This window comes from Leptosomus discolor, chromosome 10 (genome assembly GCF_034619465.1).
Source record: "Leptosomus discolor isolate bLepDis1 chromosome 10, bLepDis1.hap2, whole genome shotgun sequence".
Classification (NCBI taxonomy): Eukaryota; Metazoa; Chordata; class Aves; order Leptosomiformes; family Leptosomidae; genus Leptosomus; species Leptosomus discolor.
In genome coordinates, this window is record NC_141400.1 from 2,510,235 (window position 1) to 2,529,933 (window position 19,699).

A 19,699-nucleotide genomic window follows, 5' to 3' on the forward strand; every position below is an offset into this window, starting at 1 on the left:
AGCTAGTATGGGCCAGCTTTTACGCTGTAGGCTAAACACATCTGACCTAGTTCCTGCTTGCCTAGGATTTATTTTTGCTACTGCCAGTCTATAGCTGGCAAACTTTTTATAAAGCTTATCAAGTTTCAACAGCATGTTTGTCAAAATACTACATCTTTGCCTAGAGTGGCACTTCGTGACGATTTTGCAGAGCTGGATCAACAAAGAACTTCACTGATAAATGCAATAAATTGCGATTAACAGATAAGATGCAAATAAAGTCCCTGTTCTTCAGATTTCTTTCCTATGATTCGAATTTTACAGACTTGTTTTCCGATACAGACATCTTGTGATACAGTTAAAATAGAGATGGATACACAAAACAGTTGCCAAAAAGCAAAGGTGAGTATGTTAATGATCAAGACCTAGGGTATTTCAGCCACCATCTCCTCTCCGTGCCCTGAAGAACAGAATCTATCAGCATAAGGATGCATACTAAGAAGTATTTCAGCGTATCAATATTTCTAAAATTAAAAAAACCCAAACCAACAAAACAAACCACTTCTGCTGCGTCTTCAGAAACTTGTTTATGATTCTCAAGCCCCCTTCTCTGCCCACCCATCCCAAAGCCCAAACAACCTGGGGTCTACAAAGCGTAATTCTGCCTTTCAACCCGTTATCAAGGGCAAGAACTCCCGTGGGGGTGATGAGAGGCCGCCTGGGGATCAGGGAGGAAAGAGCTTTACTTCAACAACCTACAGATACATCGAGATTTTAGTTCTGAAACTACACTGCATGAACACAAGAACCAGGTGTTCGAGTACTTTTCCTTCTGTTTCCTGTGAAGAACAAGTGCCCCCGGACAAAGTTTGAATCAGCTCGTTTGCCCCAGCTGCGAGCATGGTTACTCCTGTGGTCCAGCGTGAGACCAAGCCCCGGAGAAGTGGTGGTATCTCCATCTCCACCTGGTTCTCTTACCCCAGGTACATTCGACAGCCCCTTTGGACAAAAAGTATTAACATTTACACTTTTTTTATAGGTCGCTGATGTGTCACCAGTGAGAGGCCGTTGGCTACTGGGAGCTGAAATAAAGCCCTGGAGCCCTGACACCAGAGACGTGGTGCAAGGGGAAACGTCAGGATTGCCGGCGCTGCCAGCGCGGCTAATGACTGACGACGTGGAATTGGCAGCCATGCCTTCGTGGCCTGAATAAAAGGACTTTAGCAGGGGGCGAGTCACATTCGTTTGTCTGCATGGCAGGAAAGCGTCGCTATCTTCATCTATGGGCTGTCTACAGATCCCAAGCTTAAGTTTGAAAAAAATTATATGGAGAGCACATATGTCGTTGTCAGCTTTTCTTCTGATTTTCCATCTGATTCTTTGCTTTAAACAGCAAACATGGAAGACACTATTGCAATGGTTACTACAATCACATATATTCTGGGGCTGTACATCCTTACTTATCACCAAAATGCATCTGCCACGGTCACCATTCTGAAAGACAAAGACAGCTTCTCCGCAAGGCATTTACATTTGAGTCAGAGGAGTACAGGGAAAAAACCAGGGGAAAAAAAAAAAGGAATAAATCCCCCACATTTGTTTTTGCTGTGTCTGTCTCCTGCCCATTTTTAACGCGCTAAGATTCAAGAAATAGGCCCACAGGTCAGCTTTAACCAGAACTTTCTTTCCTGCTTCCCTTCACCAACAGCAGGAGCCCTTCGGTGTCTTCCCCAAACGCCTCCTGCCAGTCTAACGCTGCCTGACCTACCAGAAATTAGGATTTCCAAGCCACACTCACTGCGCCTGAGACACTCAAGCACAGAAGAGGCAACGCCTCTATGAACTGATCCCTGTTTACCGAGGTCAGCCAATTAACAAATTATATGCTCTAGGAACTGCAGAATGAACTCATCTAAACCTGTTTTTTTTACTAACTAGCATTAATTCTCAAAATTTACTTAATGAAGAGCCATCAGGTTTTATTTCTACGCTCTCAAACCATCAAAAAGCATCTATAGTTATGAATCCACGCGCTGTCGTTGAATCAAAGGTCACCGATTTTAGCACATTAACAAGCAAGGCATTAACAAGATAGTACAAAAGATGCGTGAAGGGTATTTAGCACCACAACTCTGGCTATCATTGATGCTCAGATCTGTTTAATGAATTTGAATCAAAACGTACTTCTAAAGTACTCCACAGAGTGATTAGCAGCTTTTAAGGCTCAGAACGTTAATATCAGCTAAACGAAAATCTTAACGCTGTCTGTTCTCAATAAAACTGATGCCTGTCAGCGCAATAACGGCGGGGGAAAGCGAGCAGAGAACCAGAGAGCTGTAAGCACGTTATGCTCACCCGGATCATCAGTACGGCTTTCCTGATATCTCGTATTCCATCATACACCAGTCGCGAAGCATCGATAAATTCGTTTTCGTCCATGGGCTGAGCAGGGTCTGAACTCAGAGCTTCCACAGCAGCTTCTACTTGCTCAGTAAACCGCGGCATAACTGAACCAAGAGCACAAAATAAGAGTCAGTCCCCATCCCAACGCCGCCTTCTGTAGAAGAAGCGCCTGTGCCTCGTTGCTACCTCTGGAAGCTGTGCAGTGGTTCCGCTTCAATTCAAACCTTTTGTTACAGAAGGACACCAACGCTGTAGCTCAAGTCTTACTCCAATTTCTGTTTACTATGGTGCTGTTTGGTTTTTACCCCTTAGACAGTGAGAAGTTCATCACACCCTTCTAGTGGACAAGGAGAAAGTACCTGGGGAAGCAGTTAGAAACTCTGGGATTTAACTCATTTATTTAATGCTGCAGATGTACAGAATTGGGCAGGGGGGGGAGAAATAATATGAGCACAACGAAGCTCAAGTTTAACAGGGCGCTGGAAGAGGACAGGTTGTGCTGCCGTACTCCAGCGACTCACTGCGCCCCAGGACATCACAGAACCATTTACACTCTGTTCGTTTCTTCAGTGTCACCTTTGGTGCTTCATCAAAGTAATTACAGCAAAAAACCACCAACAGTTGACACAGCACTCACTGAAGCAACGAGAATCATTCCTTACCCTATATGGATGTTACCAGCTACTTCACAGGAAACAGCCCAATTTATTGTTTAACTGTGGGGGGTCTACAATGTACAGTGTTTCTGTAACAGCTATAAAGGTATTTTACAAAATTTACCCTAAATTATTACCCAAAACTTATTCTACTGGGCCAACGTGGCAGAAATCATCTTTCTGGATGCCGAACGCTTGCAGAGCCTGGTACAATACTGCAAGACGATCAGTGTAACTTTCAAGCCCTGACTCCCTCGTGTTTTAGCTTTCCACAGCTCAGTCAATGACAGCAAACACATTCAGGGAGACCTTGTGCACTGCTGAGCTTTAAGCCAGTCAACACAGCAAAATTACATTTCTCATTTTGCAACAGCTCTGCGAATAACTCCCGCTAATTTTCATCATCGTATGTAAATGGAGTCTTCAATCGATTTCACAGGTACATTAGTATCCCCCTGCCTGTGCACTCATACGCAGTATGAATTCAGGGATCTTGGGAGTAACCGACTCTTACCTGTGTTGGACAGTAACTTCGTTGCTTCCAACACCTTCTCAGTGTAGACGCCAGGTTCGTAGTTATCCATTTCAGAAGTGACGACATGAATGACTCTAGCAGCACGTCCTCGAATGGCACCCGCCGTGCGGTCTAAACCATCGACATCTTTTTCTTGGAGAGCAATGACGCATTTGTTTACATCTTCCAAAATATGATTCTCTGGTGGTAAAAGAAGGAGGATTTAGACGGTAGTATCTCCTTTTCTGTTGCAGCCATCAGCATTGCAATTTCTCAGTCTGTGACCTGCCCCATAAAACCTCCAGCTGGGTACTGTAAAGCATCAATTTTTAAGCCTGCTACAACCAGCACACAGCTGCCCTTCCAAACTAGGTGTCAAAAAACCCATCAGTCCATCCACCTACGGGCATCCACACTTCTTGCCCCTGTTTGTATTCTATTTTACCAACAGAAAACCTGAGTTCAGCTGAATTCTCTCCTACTGCGCTTCTTTCCATATTCCTCCCCTGGACTGTCAAAGCCCTTATTCCAAATATTTGCAAGCCACTCCCCTGTCATTCCACGTGTATGGGGTGCTGAGGCACCCTCCCCAGCGCCACACCTAATCCACCCAATGCTCTAAAAGACTCGGGCACTTGTTGCACGTTGCTAGCTTCCTACATAGTGTTTTCCTACAACCACACACACACACCATCAAAGAATATTAAACTGTTAGTCCTCCATTCAAATTTAAGACACATAACATATGCGGTGATTTATGCAGAACGCGTTCCAGCAACAGCGTACTCACTGCCTCTTAAGAAAACAAAAAATAAAGTCAAGAACTCTGCTTGTAATTTACTTTTAGAACATACATTTTCTTTTCTATACAAAGATATTTTCTCCCATTTATCAAGCCCAAGACACCCAAAATGAGTAAAACCCCCTAAGAGATTTCTGAAGATGCCTAAAGGGGTTGGGATCCTCATTTGGGGGAATCAACCCAAAAGGTTTTCCAAACTCCACCACAGACCTCTTTAATGTATCGGTACCAACACTTTGATATTGCCATCCAACATCAGCACTTGGGCTGCTTGGGAAGAAACCAACTTGGAAACATTTCTGTTCCGTCACTTAAAATAGTTTCCAGCGTTACCTACCATTGACTTAATCACGCTACGCTGCCAAGCCGTGCCACTGAAGCGGCTTTTATTCCCCACACAGGTAGTAAAAGAGCAATTTCACAAGACTTTGTAGAGATGAGAAGCACATAGAGTTGACTGATAGAGGATTTGTATAAACTGCCTGAAAGGACTGCTGCTGGAAGTGTTACGCTTAATTTACATAAAATTAACAGAGCCAGGTGCAATATCACAAGACTTCTGTAAGCAACCTGGACAAAAATACACTTGTGAAATACCTCTGAAGCAACTCAGCCTGAACAAGTTCAGCTGAGGGCAGAATGTGGCCCTAAGAGAGAGAAGTGCAGGTTCATTAGCGATTTGACAAGTCAGTGAGCAGGCAGCCAAGGTGCACGAGCTGCAGCAAAGCGCACGCAGAGTTTCAGTATTTAAAGCAAGAGACAGACATCCCTGCAAGACAGACATCCCAACGGCAAAAAGGCACTGGCATCAGGCCAAAACACAGGCTGTTTATTGCTTGAATTCCTCAACGAATACATTAAGCCACAGACCATTTAAAAGCCTCTTTGGATTATACGAACTTTAATAAAAGGGACGCACAAAATGAAGATGAATATTTAAATGCCTGATAATCATTTCGTGTCTTTGGCAGAGGCGAAGTGGCCACAAAGACATTTCTAGGGAAAGATAACCTCCCCATGGGGCAGTCTGCAAGGGGCCCCGGGGAAGTACAGGACTGTCAGGTGCAGCCACTCCGGTTATACTCTCCCGTTGGATAGTAACAAATAAGATTTGACACTGTTCTGTGTGCTTGTATATGCACACACTGCTACCTGTCCTACAGGCATATGGAGCACAAGTGTCTGGTACAAAATGCCATCTCCTGGGGCCGGGGTGGCAGAGCCCAAGAAACGCTGATGCACGGGTTCACCACCAGAACCCTCGGGGACGTGATAACGCCGTCCTGCAGCACAGCTCAGAGCCTTCCTGTTGCTGGGCAGGAGAAAAATGTCACAGCCACAGAATATAACATAGAATACAACACAGGCAACGGCAAAGGGATCTTGTCCTACAGAAAATACAGGGAAAAAATGGTGTGGTTTGGGAACAAGGTAAGAGGGTAAGAGGAAAGATACTTTTCCAATAAAAATGATTTTTTAGAGCAAACAAGGAAATAGATTAAACTGAAAAGCTAACAGAATGAAAAGTCCCCCGCAACTGTCAATCCTCAATCCACCCTGCCCAAACACCTTCCACCTGCCCATTAAAGGGATTAAGAAATCCTTTTCCAAACATCCCAAAAAGCCTGCCAGGGAGTCTCAGGGCTACAGGAGATCAAAACTTAAGAGCAACAGTCACGAGATAAAGCCACAGACGCACAACTTTAACTCTGCTCCTTTGCCGCGTCCCCTGTGGAAGGCCTTAGAATAATTTCCATGCTGGACAAGGGAGAGTGGAGGACCCAGGTCAAGCAGCAGTGTCAGCAGGCACTGTTACAGAACAAATACCCGAGTGCTCACACCCTTGTAAATACAGTGTTCATCTCGTAATGAAGGGCAATCATCGGGCCCAGGCAATATTCATCTGGAGGCTCTTCAGACGAAATAGCTCCATTGTGATGGGCAGTCTCTCGTGTAAGCCTCTGTCAGCAGCAGAGGAACAGAAGGCAGCAAACGGAATGATTTTTAGAGGGTTTCAAAGGAGATCCAGGTAATTTCAGAACATTGAATTTGACAATTACAGGGTGCTATCAGCAACTGCTCTAAAGAGCAGAGATAGTGGGCACACAAACACACCCAGAGTACTTAGGGAAGGCACTGACAAGAGGGATAAGAATTACAGAAGGTACAGAAGAGCTTCGAAATGAGGAATAATGAAACAGGCAAAGGCTTTGCAGTTCAAGAAAGAGATGACTTGACTAAGCATACGACAGAAGTCTGTACATTTACAAACAGCATGAAGAAAGTGAGTAGGAAAAAACCCTCTTCATCATCTTCTGCTACAACTAGGGGCCTCAAACGAAGCAAACAGGCGACGCTGCAAAAACAAGGAGGTTCTTCACACAGAGCACTGTGAATTTTGCACAGGATGATGGAGATGCCAGCGCATTATAATGGTCGAAAGAGCAAATAACACAAGCTTCAATGAGAAAAATCTGTCAAGGACTGTTCAGTAGGCAGCATCTCTGATGCTGGAGCAACCTGAGCTGCAAATCACTCATGGTTGGGAGTGTATAGGAAAGATCTTTAGGCTACAGAACTCCTCTGCTATTAATCTCCTATGCCCTGACCATCAGCCACTGACAGACGGTTGTCCTAACTCAACAGGACTCTTCTCGTGCTCTGTCCTTCACAAAATGTTGTAGCCTGCAAGCTTGTCTGCAACACCGTGCATTTAAGTACCCTTCTTCTACGATATTCTGCTACTATCTGAACCCAGCATCTCTTTCATCAAGCCCTTACTGTGGATAATCGATGCAATTCTCTACCATATGCTGATCAATGAAGCATATAGTTCACGATGGACAGCACAACACGTTGGAGAAATGTGTTGGGTTTTGTTATATGAACATACACACACAGAGTCACAAGAACTCTCTTAAATTTTGCTTACATCCCAGTTAGTAACTGATACAAACGGAGAAACATCCTAATAACTCCAAATGGAACCTGGTAGAAATCATACGTGTCACGATTCTGTCCAAAGAGATGTTTAGACTTTTAGAAAACAAATTGGAATTGTGGCATTTATATGGAAAACATTTGTCAAAGTTCAAACAAATAATATTTAAAACAATGTTTATTGCTTTAATATTTTTCTAACATCTCTTGGATAACACAGCACATACAAATAATTGCTGAAGGCACTTGAGCATCTGAAGTAGTCTCAAACTGCAGCATTTCCATGGCATCATTCTGGGTGGCAAGCGCACGCGCGAGGTGAACTCTCTTCCGAGTCAGCCTGCCACTGCCTCAGAAAAGAAGCGTTCCCTGCTACCTGCCAAGCCCTTGAAACTCTCCAGAGCAACTCAGCAGTGGGCCAACACCACAACCTGTCCCCTCAAAAGCAGAGTACCCATCTCCTCGAATGACCTAAACAAGGATGCAGACCACTCAGTTCCAGCGGCTTGACCCGTTTTGAGCCACGCCTGCCAGGGAAATGCAGTAAGGCAGCTTTCTGCAGACCGTGTTCTCACAGACTAACAGCTTTTTCCCTTTAAAATGTTCCGTACACTTGTGGGCAAACTCCGAGCGGAGCTGTGAACTTCAGCACACAATTCTCTCTAAATATACTTCCCCAGAAATAGGCTGCTCACAGCTGTGCAATTTCGACTACCGCTGCAGCGATGAGCACACAGACAGATACAAAGAACTAGGACATTCAATTGCCTAGGAAGTTTATGCTAACTCATTGCAAAGACAATTTTTATTCAGAACCTAGGGAACCACAATACAACATGTATGGTAAGACAGGTGACTCATGGTAGAAACACTATGTGGGTGGGTTTTTTTAAACAATTAAAAAAAAAAAAGATGGTCTTTTAATTCAGGATCTTAATTTTTCAGCTACATTTTCTAGCTACGTCCACCCAGTACTTGTGACTCTACACCTCTTCCTACGAAATCTCTTTACAACTGGAGTTTCTGGTTCACTTAAGACGCCCAAGCCTGTTTGCACCAGGAAAATGAGACCCTCAGTTTGTGGTAGTCATTTGCAACCACTACTGCAGACACGGTTCACGCAGTTATATCACCATGCCCTCCGACTAGAGCAGAATTAGAGGATGTGGAAACAAAGACATCCCCCTTATTCCTAGGTCACAGCAGCTAACCTTTATCAATGACGCTGATAAACCAGATTATCTTGGCAAGCACTTTGCCAAATGGAATTATCAATCTATGATAATGATCTAACCTTTTTTAAAAACTTTAACAATTCTACTAAAGCTGACATGGTTAAACATTCACAAAGTATTTTCTATATGAACACTTTTGTTTTAATTAACTTGTATGACCATGATTTGATATTCGTTTTTGTCTACATAAGAGGCCAAGGTGAACGGAGGGATCATCTTTTTTGCTAGTTGGTAACTTGAACATAAACACCCTCTACTTCCCCTGGTGCCACCGGTGAGGTCTGTCTGCAGTAGCTGGATGGTAACTCACCATTAGCTCACCTGGAAATTCAAAAGCTTGAGACAGGGACATTTGCTACGTTTAAGCTGATCTATGTAGTGACATGTAAACACACACATTTATGCATGCACACGCCGCAAGTGCAAAGACAGGTTTCTGGAGTACCTGCTGAACTAAGCTATCACTGCTTTCAGGCTATAAAAACACCTCTTCCCCTCGTGCCAAGCTCTCCTGCTCTATTTTCACACCTCACTCGCCGGATGACGACGCTGCCCGGTGAAGTGTACCAACGCCATCCCTTCCAAAAACCCAAGGGGACTCCAGAACACACGTAGAAACCATCCATTTCCAGGAATAAGCTCAGTTACGAGAACGATTATTTCTGAGGTCAAACCCCTGATTACCTGACACAGCCAGGAAGTCATCAATGGATGTGATGTCATCGACAGCATCCGTCAGCACGCGAACTTGCTTCTCCCAGTGCTCTTTGAAGAGATCCATGTTTTCCTGAGCCAGCTTGCTTTGGGGTTTAGCAGCCAGAGCCAGTGCAGCATTAATGACCTGTAAAACACCTCTGGATTTTTAAAACATATCCTTAACGAAACAATTAGGTTCCGTATGTTTTATCCAAGGAACTCAACAGCGAACAAAGCAAGATTAGTAAGTTCTCAGGAACTTGATGTTTAAACACAGAAGTGTTTTATTCTGTTGCTCTCACACCCAACTCATACCGGCTTCCACGTTCATTATGGTTAGTCATTACAAGCAAAAACACTTGGCAAGTATTCACAAGAGCTAGCTTCACCTTCCTTTAACAGCTTGTGTTAAAAAGGTGTTGCTTTCTAGGTGCAGGTTGGCTTGGTAAGTACTTTAGACAGGATGACATTTAGTACACTAGCGGCTGCATTCCCTAAGCTACTTGCCAGAACCTGTGAAAAAAGGCCAAGAAAGGATTAATCTTACACAGTCCGAAGTGGAAACAACATGCAAACACAAAATTAGAGATAAATCTTGTATTTATCCTCTTTTCCTTAAAGATTTACTCTATACCTTACCAGTAATTGTTACAGTACTTTAAGATTTCTGTTATGGCTGTGTAAGAGCCAGATTAGCCATGGAACAGGAGGAGAGGACGCTATTTGATGCTCCTCCTAACACCCCCGTACTAATTTTCTTCAAACCCTAAGACTGTAATTCACTCCAGAACCTTGTTTTTCTAAGCAGAACAAATGCCACACATACTGCTGCGTAACAAAGCTTATGCTGTGCCAACTAATTGGTCAGTTAAACGACCAAAAAAGCCTCTTTGGCTGTGGGAATAAAGCAATCTCAAAAGCCTGCTCCTGTTCTTGCTGCACTATGCTCCAGCAGAATGACCTGGAAACATGCCAGGCGCGAGAAACCGTCCGTGGACAGACTGACATGACAATCCTAACCTTGTTTTCAAGCACCTGAGAGTTAGAGCTAATTAGCTTACAAGTTCAATGTGTAGTTTTTCTTCTCTACTTTAGGACAGTATTAATTTCACAAAGTTGCCAAACAAAACAGGCGAGCACCAGATGTTCCTGGTTTTCCAAAATCGACTTTCTCTACCTGCTTCACTTAAAAGTGTCACAAAGCACTTAATAAAAAAATATGTAATTCACTCAGCAAGGAAACGACGGTGAAGTCAAACATACCGTGATAGCACTGAATGCATCAGGCAGGAAAAGGAGGCTGATTCACCCGAGGGATGCTAGAAATTAGCAGTGACTGAGGAAAACACAAAAACGCTGCAAGTCTGGGTCGCAAACCAAAACGAGCTCGATGGGTTTGACAACACAAACAGAAGAAACCATTTGGCATGAGAGGCAATCTGTTCAGGAGACCTGTGGGGATGAAACCCGCCTTTGAACCCTGGCAATAATGACGGTGCTCCTGTCGTAACCTCACAAAGAACGTGGGGTCCTCTGCTGCTTCCCCTTCCTCAAACCAGCCACCGAAGCCACACCTTCTGGGTAGGCAGCTGTAGCAACCAGGACGTCCCTTCAGAGAGACCCGCTGCCAGCCGTGGTGCATGCTGCTCTGCTACCCTCGCTCACGCTGCCCATTAACATCATGGTTCTCAAGTCCTGAAAAAAGCCTTGCAGCAGCCAAGAAAATCATGTTTAAAAATTTAAAATCAAAAAGCCTCCCCTCCTCAAGAGCCCTGCCTCTGAAGTCTAGCCACCACTGCTTCTTGCCCCAGTCTGACTGATGTAACGAATTGTGCGCCTATCAATCAAAACCTAGATATCCAAAGTTTTATGAAGATGAATCCAAACAAAAAGTATCCTAGAAAAACAAAGGGGGAATCAGACGACGGTCCAGAAATCTGCTTTCAGCTTTTATCCTGCCAGTAACTGGGACTACTGAGACAGAAAAGACAGCAACACCAAGGGTCAGGGCGTTTTCTCCTGCTCTCTTCTAGCTGCCTTGGCTAATATCAGATATGAAAACACCCTTTAAGTGCTAAGACAGGCCAGCATTAATGCTGAAGGAACATATGGCCTGTGTACCTGCGTGATGTACGTCTGGACAGCAGCATCTGTCCGAACAATTCATCTTTGTCAACAGCACGTGTCCAACCCCAGATGCCCACGTTAAGCAACTCTTCCCACGTAACAGAAGAGCTGCCACAGACAGAGGGCTCTGCAAGTGCTCAAGAAACACGGACAGGATGTCACCACCACATCCAAACGCAGGAGGCACGAGCTGCACCGTTGTCCTCCCAACAGGCAGCTTGTCCGACTGAAAAAAGGCCTTTCTTTTATACATGACAACAGCAAAAATGCACGGCTAAGGCAAACGTATTTTTAAAAAATGGCCAAGGAAAACTAGCAGGTAAGATCTCCCTTCTAAGCAGTCGTGTCTTGCATTTGGAAAGCAGCCAGCAGCGCTAGAGATGAGGAAAACCTGGTGGGAAAATTGGGAAAATCAAAGGCTATCAAGTGTCACTGTGGAGATAAAGACAAAACTACAGCTTAGGAAACCCACACAAGTACGGGTATGCTCAGGAAGAAATTCAAAATGGCAGATACAGCTCAACAGTCCTTTTTGGCAGCAGGACACGATCTACCTCCATGTGCAAAGCAGTCACAACATTCAGTTTCAGCAGGGATGCTAAAACCCCTCACTCTACGTACAGCTTAGCATTTCCGAGGGCAAGTTATCCTGGACATGTCCGACTTGAGGTAATGTCCCGGGGATTACCGACAAAACCCTGCAAATTATCTGTTTGAGTAAATATGTTCTTACATGATGCCTGGTATTCAGCACAGAGCAACTAATTTATTTTCCAATAGATGCTTAGACAGACCTGGGAAAAAGGACAGGATTGCTGGATCTTAAATAGCCTGTGTATGCAGCAGAACTAAGATTCCTTTATTATCTAAAAATGAACACTTGGGGGAAGGGGAACAGGCTGATTAAAGTACACTATTGCTTCTCCAAAAAATACGAAGCATTTGGCAATTAATTTAAAACATGAGTAACTCTTACAGGAACGAGATATATATATACATATGTATATATATGTTGTTCAAAAAATAGGAAGAACATGTCCAGACTACCTGAAATGTAGCTGCTTCCATGTAAAACATTTGGCAATTTCAGGGAAATATTCTGTATTTCAGGGCTTTTCAAAATGCTGCCAGAGCACTGTGATCACAATGACTCACTGAAGTCACACAAAGAAAAGAATCAAACAGGGACATTTTGAGACTATCCAGAAGGAAATGAAGCATGACAAGAAAACACACTATTTTTATCGGTGCTTTGTTTCATGTAGCAATTGCAGTGTTCAAGTCAGCCCAGCGCTCGATAACGTGGTTCCAGCAAATTACTTGGAGTCGCTTTCCTCCACCTCGCAGCTTCCTGCAGCAGCAGCCAGGACTTGGCAACGCACACCCCGAGATCGGGGAGGCTCAGGATTCAAAAGACTTGCAATTGATGTCTCAATCTGTACCTTAAATCCCCTTCTCATGTCTTTCATGGGATGAACCTGTCTTTTTTAATTTATTTTCTTATTTTCCCTACTGAAACTAGATGTCAGACTGAATTTATGTATTTATACCTTTGCAGGGCAGGACTCTCCGAGGTTCCCTGAAGAGTGACTTCTGCCTGGGTTACAAGACTGCAGCTACTTTGCCCAGAAGCTTCCTTAAAAAGCACAGCTATTCCAAGACAGAAAATACCTTAGGTACACTTCTGGGTAAATTAAAGCCACTGGGTCACCCAGAATTGATTTTTTTTAAGATGGCTTCCAGCCTCACCTTTATAGCACCCCATCTGAAAGGCTGACAGAGGCTAGAAGATAAAGCTCTTACACACGGTGGTGTTCCTACAAAGAACAGTATTGAACACCTGGTTGGCGTGACCAAAGGAAGAAACATCACTTGGGAAAAGAAAACTATCGGCTATTTATTTCGCATTGCAACTGCTACCTGTTGTGTCGATACAGCCTCGGTGCACACCCTGTCTGTGAGCCACGCAACTCTCCAGTGCAAGGGCTGTAAGCACTTTTGTGCCTCGGTCTTTCTGACAGGGACTCTTTGCTCTTTACAGGAGACTGTTCTTTCTGGGGCCGGTTTAACTTTGCCCCGATTCCTCTAGTATTGGTTTTAGGATGCTACTGTGCCACAAGATGAGTTTTTCGGTTTCAAAAGCTCTAAGCCAAACACCCAGTCCTCACCCCTCTCCTCACTACACACCTTTTCTTTACAACCAAAATATCTGCCATGCCTAAATAATCCACTCGCTTTTTGTTGTTAAATAAAGATCTTGATTTACCAGCTTTCTTGTGGCATGGGGTTAATGAGTTGGAAAGTAGTTCCACAGCCTTCAAATCTAGGATACTTTGCATTTGTTGGAAAAAAAAAAAAAAAGCTAATAAAACAAGCACCCACCCATCAGCTCTCATCTCAAGGTCAGAGGAAAGAGGGACAGCACCACCCAAGCCTCAGCTGGCATGTAAAAAAATCAGTTTTATTCTGGGGTATGTGAAAGGGAGCTCATCAGCACACTGCAGGGTCACGTTTGCTTTGGGAAGAGGATCCGAGAGCGAGCAAGGGCAGCAGCCGCGGTCTCGGCCTCACCTTCTGGAGCCACCAGCGCACGGCTGAGGGGAAGCAGTCTCCTGTTCCGCCTGCCAAACCCGGTATCTGCACCACGCAGGGCCCCTCCTTTGCTCTAGCTTATTGCTGCCTCCCGCAGCGCTCCTGGGACACGGAGGGCTAGGGGTAAGGCAGAAGCAAAACCACGATTCTCGGATCACAGCTTTCCAAAAGGTTAACAAATGAATTCATGACCTTACCACCAAAGCTGCCACACCAGCTGAGCCCAGCCAGGACTTCCCTCTTGCCCAGGTGGATTTTAATGCCCACATTCTTTATTAAAGAAAGCAGAGCTTGCTTACTGGCAGTTTGTTAGAAGCTGCTCATAATTTAATTTTACATATGCCAGATGCCAAAGTTACCTCCAGCGTTCACCCTACTCATGTCTCCTTCCCTGATCCTAATTGCATTTTGCTCTGAGTAGAAAAAAAAACGTTCATAAAGCAGGAGGTTTAAGTCGCTTCCAGTTACATCCAAACCCAGGTTTTCATCCACGTCTACATGTGCTAACCCTCTACGTACTTCAATACAGCAAAAAGCACTCTGCAGATTCTGATGAGCTGAAATGCCTGGAAGCAAAACATACAGGAGATTGTTTTGCACTTTCCCTAGCTATAATGGCAGTGACCAGCAAGTGTACAGGGGCTGATGCACCAAAAAAAAGAAGAAAAAGTTTGCTTTGATTTCCGATACTTTGTTCCCATGTATAAAAGGTACTTCCCGCACTTTCCTTTCCTGCAAGTTGCGCACAGTAACTGCAGGCATCTGCACAGACGTATTTACAGTCGATGTAGAAGCTGCAAGAATTTTGGTGCCATTTATTTTGGTGTCCATTTGCGTTGCTTCATTTTGCATTTCACTGACTTCAAGTGCTGAGGCTTTGGGGCTTTCAGGGACCTTGTGTTTCTTCTGGAAGGTGCTCTGCTACTGCAAGCCACAGATCATACTGTGCCTGCGATGAAAACAGCGGGTCCCTACACACTAACATACCTCTTTCTACAGAATTGAATCCTTCTCCTGGCTTTGCTTCTTTCTATGCATCAGTAACTGCTTGAATTTCTAACGTTCTTTCTTTGATGGCCAGTCCTGTCCTGTTCTGGCTCTTCTTTGCAGCAAGCCTGCATGATACAAAACTGCAACCCAAATGTTAAGTTTTTAATGTAAGTATTTCTACTCAATGCCAATAAAATGCTTCAAGCACCTGTAATTAAACAGTCTGGAGACTGATCTGCTACTTAGTACATTCAAAAAAAATCTGTCAGTCTTTCAAAGAGAAATTAAAGAGGGGACAATTGTTCAATGTTAAGTCTTTACTGCAAGAAAAATGAAGTTATCTCCTTCTCCAACAGCCACCAGGGAACTGGCAGTAATTGAGGACTCAAGGAGAGAAACTCCGCCAGTCCCATTTGGGTTTGGTTGATTTGAGGGGGTGGATTGGAGGGGGTTTTGTTTCTCTAAGACGCTGCAACTTTTAAACAAAAGTTTTTGTGCTATTTGGAACCTCTACATGGGATTCCTTATGCTTTGGTATTTTGTCTATCTGTGTCAGTAGGTGTGATCAGCATATGTAACCATCTGTCTCATCAGAAATCTGTAAGCAGCAAATTGCTTTTCAGGCATTTCAAAATTGGAATGTAAGGATGTGGAACAGCAATTAACATCTTGTTTTAATAATATGAGAAGAGCCAATTTATTTTTATAAAAATGTAATTTAATCCAAGAATTATCCAGAGTCTGTTTAATGGGCAACACTCACTTGACTGTGCAGGGGACGGTGAGCTACGCCAAACCTCCTGTCTGTGCTACGGCAGGTACAGCAGGAGCGCAGAAAGGACAGGCAGAGATGCTGCCTGGTGCCCTCCCAGTGTTTCTAAGGAGGATGAACTATTTGGGCAGCAGAGCAGATGGGCAACCAGCACCGGCTCAGAGCGAGCCCTGTCTTACAGATGGGACAACAGGCCCCGCGTGTCCACACCAGGGCCATGCACGTCTACCCTGCTCCTGCACTTCCCAGAAGCTGATCAGTCTCAAGGGCAATGGGCTCCAGCTTTTGCTGGCAGAAGCAAACGCCCAACCTGATGGAAATTCTAATCCGTAATTATTTTCTAAAACTCTCAGCCTGACTGCAGTTTGGTTAGAAGTCTACAGATGAACTTCACGGAGGCTTTAAAGAACGAGAAAGTCAACACAGAGCTGGTGAAAGCAGCTGCAAGTGACAGCAGACTGTCACATCAAAAGGCTGGAGCAACACTCTTCCCTTTCAAGAGCTGTACTGGGGCATTTTCACTGTTGCTTTCTAAACACCTACAGCTTGTATGATCAGAAACACTCCTATGGTTAAGCCCTCCTCTCAGACATCTTTAATGCAAAATGCTGTTACAAAACAGCTTTTGCAGGCTCCGAAAGCAAGTGCTTCTTGGAAACAGAACTAAGAAGCCAGAGTTACAAGCAGGGATCCAGGTTTTCAAGTTGAGACAAACAAAATCTTTTGCTAATTTACCATTGGCAAGCTCTGTGTTTAGCAAGGCGGCAAAGAAAACTTCCCCCAGCGCTCTGCTAGGCAAATGGAAGCACAGGCAACTATTCCAAGCATTTCACAGCAGTAGTTTTCCATTTCCATGATGAAAGACATCTTAAATGTTAAAAAAAAAAACACAAACAAAACACCTGCTTAACTGTAGCAATGGAGGACTTCTGTTCCTTCATCTTAACCCACCACAGACTGGCATGTTCCCCCCACCACTTAGCAAGCTGCAGGACTGCGGGCAACTCCTGTGAGATGCTGGACAAAGTTGTTTCACTTCAATATACAGACTTTCAGCAACCCATCCTCAAAACAAAGAATTTAGGCTTGTAAGTCAAGGCTTCATGAAGAAAAACACCAGTGACCCCCTAATGCTGCCTTATTTCTCCCCTGTAAACCCCAGACTAACACCAGTCACCCAGCTGGCTACTGCAGAGCATGCACGGCTCTTCCTAACAGTCCCTTCTGCACCATCAAAAGGGAGCTCTAAATACCACATTAAGTCTTCAACTTCCCATTAATTCCTGTGTTAACTGGCTGGGGACCCACAAACAGGAAGGATAATGTTACTCCTGAGGAAGAACTGATTTCCAGTAACACAGCCACACTAAACAAATTTAACTGCTTGCTTTTGTAAAGACTTCTCAGATCAAAGATTTTCTGCATCTTTTTTTTTTTTTTTCCCCCTCAAAGATTTACATTTGAAACCTAAGAACATCTGAACCCACAGATGACACTGGCAAGGACTGACAACTCCTCCATACCAACAAAACCAGTCTGTAGTGTTGCGTGTTTCTTAACTCCTGCTGCTGGCTCAGAAAGGTTAGCTGTGGCAAGGGACCGAGCAACTGCTCTGTTGGAGATACAGCTTTTATAATTAACTCTACAGATTGATTTCTGCAGAAATCATTCTTTAACCAGGAGTTCTCTACTCCCAGAATGGCCTCTACTCAGCTAAGCTATTCAAGAGGTTACCTAGGACTCAAGTGCATTAAATTTCAGTTTCATCCTTTCAACCACAGCAATACCTTGAATTAAATTTCATACGTCACATTTCTGTGTGATATGGAGATATTCACTTGAGTTTCAGAGACTATTGTAATTACTGATTGACTTGACTCATTCCAAATCCAGCATCTTCCTGGAAAAATATCATCTAAGCCAAAAATAAAAGTTGGGTTTAATCTGTATTTTATGCCTAATTCACCCGTTTGTTCAGCACAGCCACCTAACGGGATTCAAGAATCTGCTGCGAATCTTATGAGGAACAAGCTGCAAAATAAACAGATAATTGTCTAAAAAAGGAAACAAAATCCCACTACGCTGTTCTTTATATCTAGAAGCATTTAGAGATTATACAGAATAACCAAAGCTTGGGGACCATTCAGTAACGCTGTTGAGGAGGACGACAGCGTGGTTCATCACTTAGACTGGCATATGCCAAACTTCTGCATTGTTAGGAGAAAACACAGATGCCATTTGTAAAACAGTTCAGACAAGTGCCCCTAATTATCTCTGAGGGTTTACAACATGTTTAAATACTCTTAGAGCATTAAAGAACCAACCAGAGAGCACGTAACGTAATATAAAAATCACTTTCAAGTGCTATGAACATCTATAGTGTCATTTACTGACCTCTTGGTGAGGATCCTGAAATTAAGGCAAGACTGTGCAGTGGAACATCTAAACTGCAGGCTTGGCAGTTCAGATACGTGACCTTTGTAAAGTCAAAATCCATCAGTTATAGCCCATGTCCATTTATAGATAATCAAAGCTTCCAATATTTGTTAAACGTATTACCCGTAATCCCTGAAGTCAAAGGCTAACAAGTGCCCTTCAGTGCATGTGACTACAGTTTGGTGACTATTGACTATAGTTTGATAATTATTTCATGTTGACCATCATGGTGCTCCTTTTATAAAGGAGTAGATTTATTTAAACAAGCAGTTATTGGGAAAGCAAAGCTGGAAGAGTTTGAAATACACATCATTTCAACAATGGGGAGGGGAAAACATCCCCAAAGACTTGGACAACTACCAGAAACGTTTAGATTCAAAAGAAAAATTAAGATTATTACTTTCAAAAGCATCAACGTTGGTTTGGAATAACATGCACTAGGCACCCATATTCTTGGAGATAACAACAAAAAAAAATTTATGTCCAGCCCAGTTGGTTACTTTAGGAAAGAGCAAGCCCTCATACCAGGTAAGATGCATTTTTAAAAGCTTTTTCTTCCACATGTTTTGTTCCAACTGTAAAAATTGACCTTTGGTTTTAGCGAGCCATACACACCACTTGCCCCAGATGTGGGAGGCAAAGAACTTCACAGGCAGCACAGCCGATGCACTGGCCCCAGGGTCTGATGCAGGAGTGGGAGCCACAGAAGTTCGCCCCAGGATGACAAAAGGCCTCCCAGACAGTACTTAATGTTTTATGCTCAGGTGCCTATCTTCACCTATTTAATAGCACTGGTACTTCAACAGAAAAGATAAAATACTCCTGCTCCTCACACTGCCTTCACCAGTTCCCTCAAAATTCCCCTCCTGCTGAGGTGAGTACAGGTTCACCTACCTCCCTTCCTTTTGGCTGGTTTTAAAACTACCAACATATATGGGAAAAACTGAACAAATTCCAAGACCCTGAGACAATACACCTTACTCTCGTAAAATGCCGTTTGACCAATTTTTTTGAGTATGTATTTTCCATTAGCTCCTCATTACCAACAACAGCTTATTTGTATGTTTTAAATATGAATTTCCTGTTGCTGTAAAAAAACAGAAATTACAAGAATTGACAGTGCACTGTAGTCTTCAGGAGTTCACCCAAGTATCTAGTTGTTGACATTTAAAACATCAGGGCTGTCAAAACGGACGAGGATAGCCTACTGCTTACATAAACTTAATTTCCTTGTTTCCATTAAAAAGTTATTCATTAAAAGGTAGTCTCAGCCAGGTTCAAACTTTTCATGCATAGCCAGCTTCCTCTGATCCTACGCTATCGAGAAGATTTTTTTGGCGTATTTATATTCTACTCAGGCAAAAAATAATGTATCTCTAATTGATGTTACAGCACGCACAGGAGCAGCGGTAGTGTCTTCACAAGACATCTTCCTGCAACACGAATGTGTACAGGTAAACCACTGAAGCTTCACGTTTACCGTCTTGCAGGTTACTAGAATGCCCCGGCCAAACGAAATTAGAGCTATTATGTAAAAAAGACCCATTTGTATCACTA

At 43.6% G+C, this 19,699-nt stretch overlaps 1 protein-coding gene across 1 annotated transcript in view; it reads right to left on the minus strand.

Annotated features, from left to right (window-relative positions):
* CTNNA1 (catenin alpha 1) overlaps positions 1-19,699 on the minus strand; it is a 118,698-nt gene that overhangs the window by 13,759 nt on the left and 85,240 nt on the right. The window contains exons 11-13 of the mRNA XM_086471074.1: positions 9,214-9,370; positions 3,553-3,753; positions 2,335-2,486 (exon numbers count right to left, since the gene is read on the minus strand). Coding sequence (XP_086327200.1) covers positions 2,335-2,486; positions 3,553-3,753; positions 9,214-9,370 — 510 coding nt within the window. The remainder of the gene's footprint in view (positions 1-2,334; positions 2,487-3,552; positions 3,754-9,213; positions 9,371-19,699) is intronic.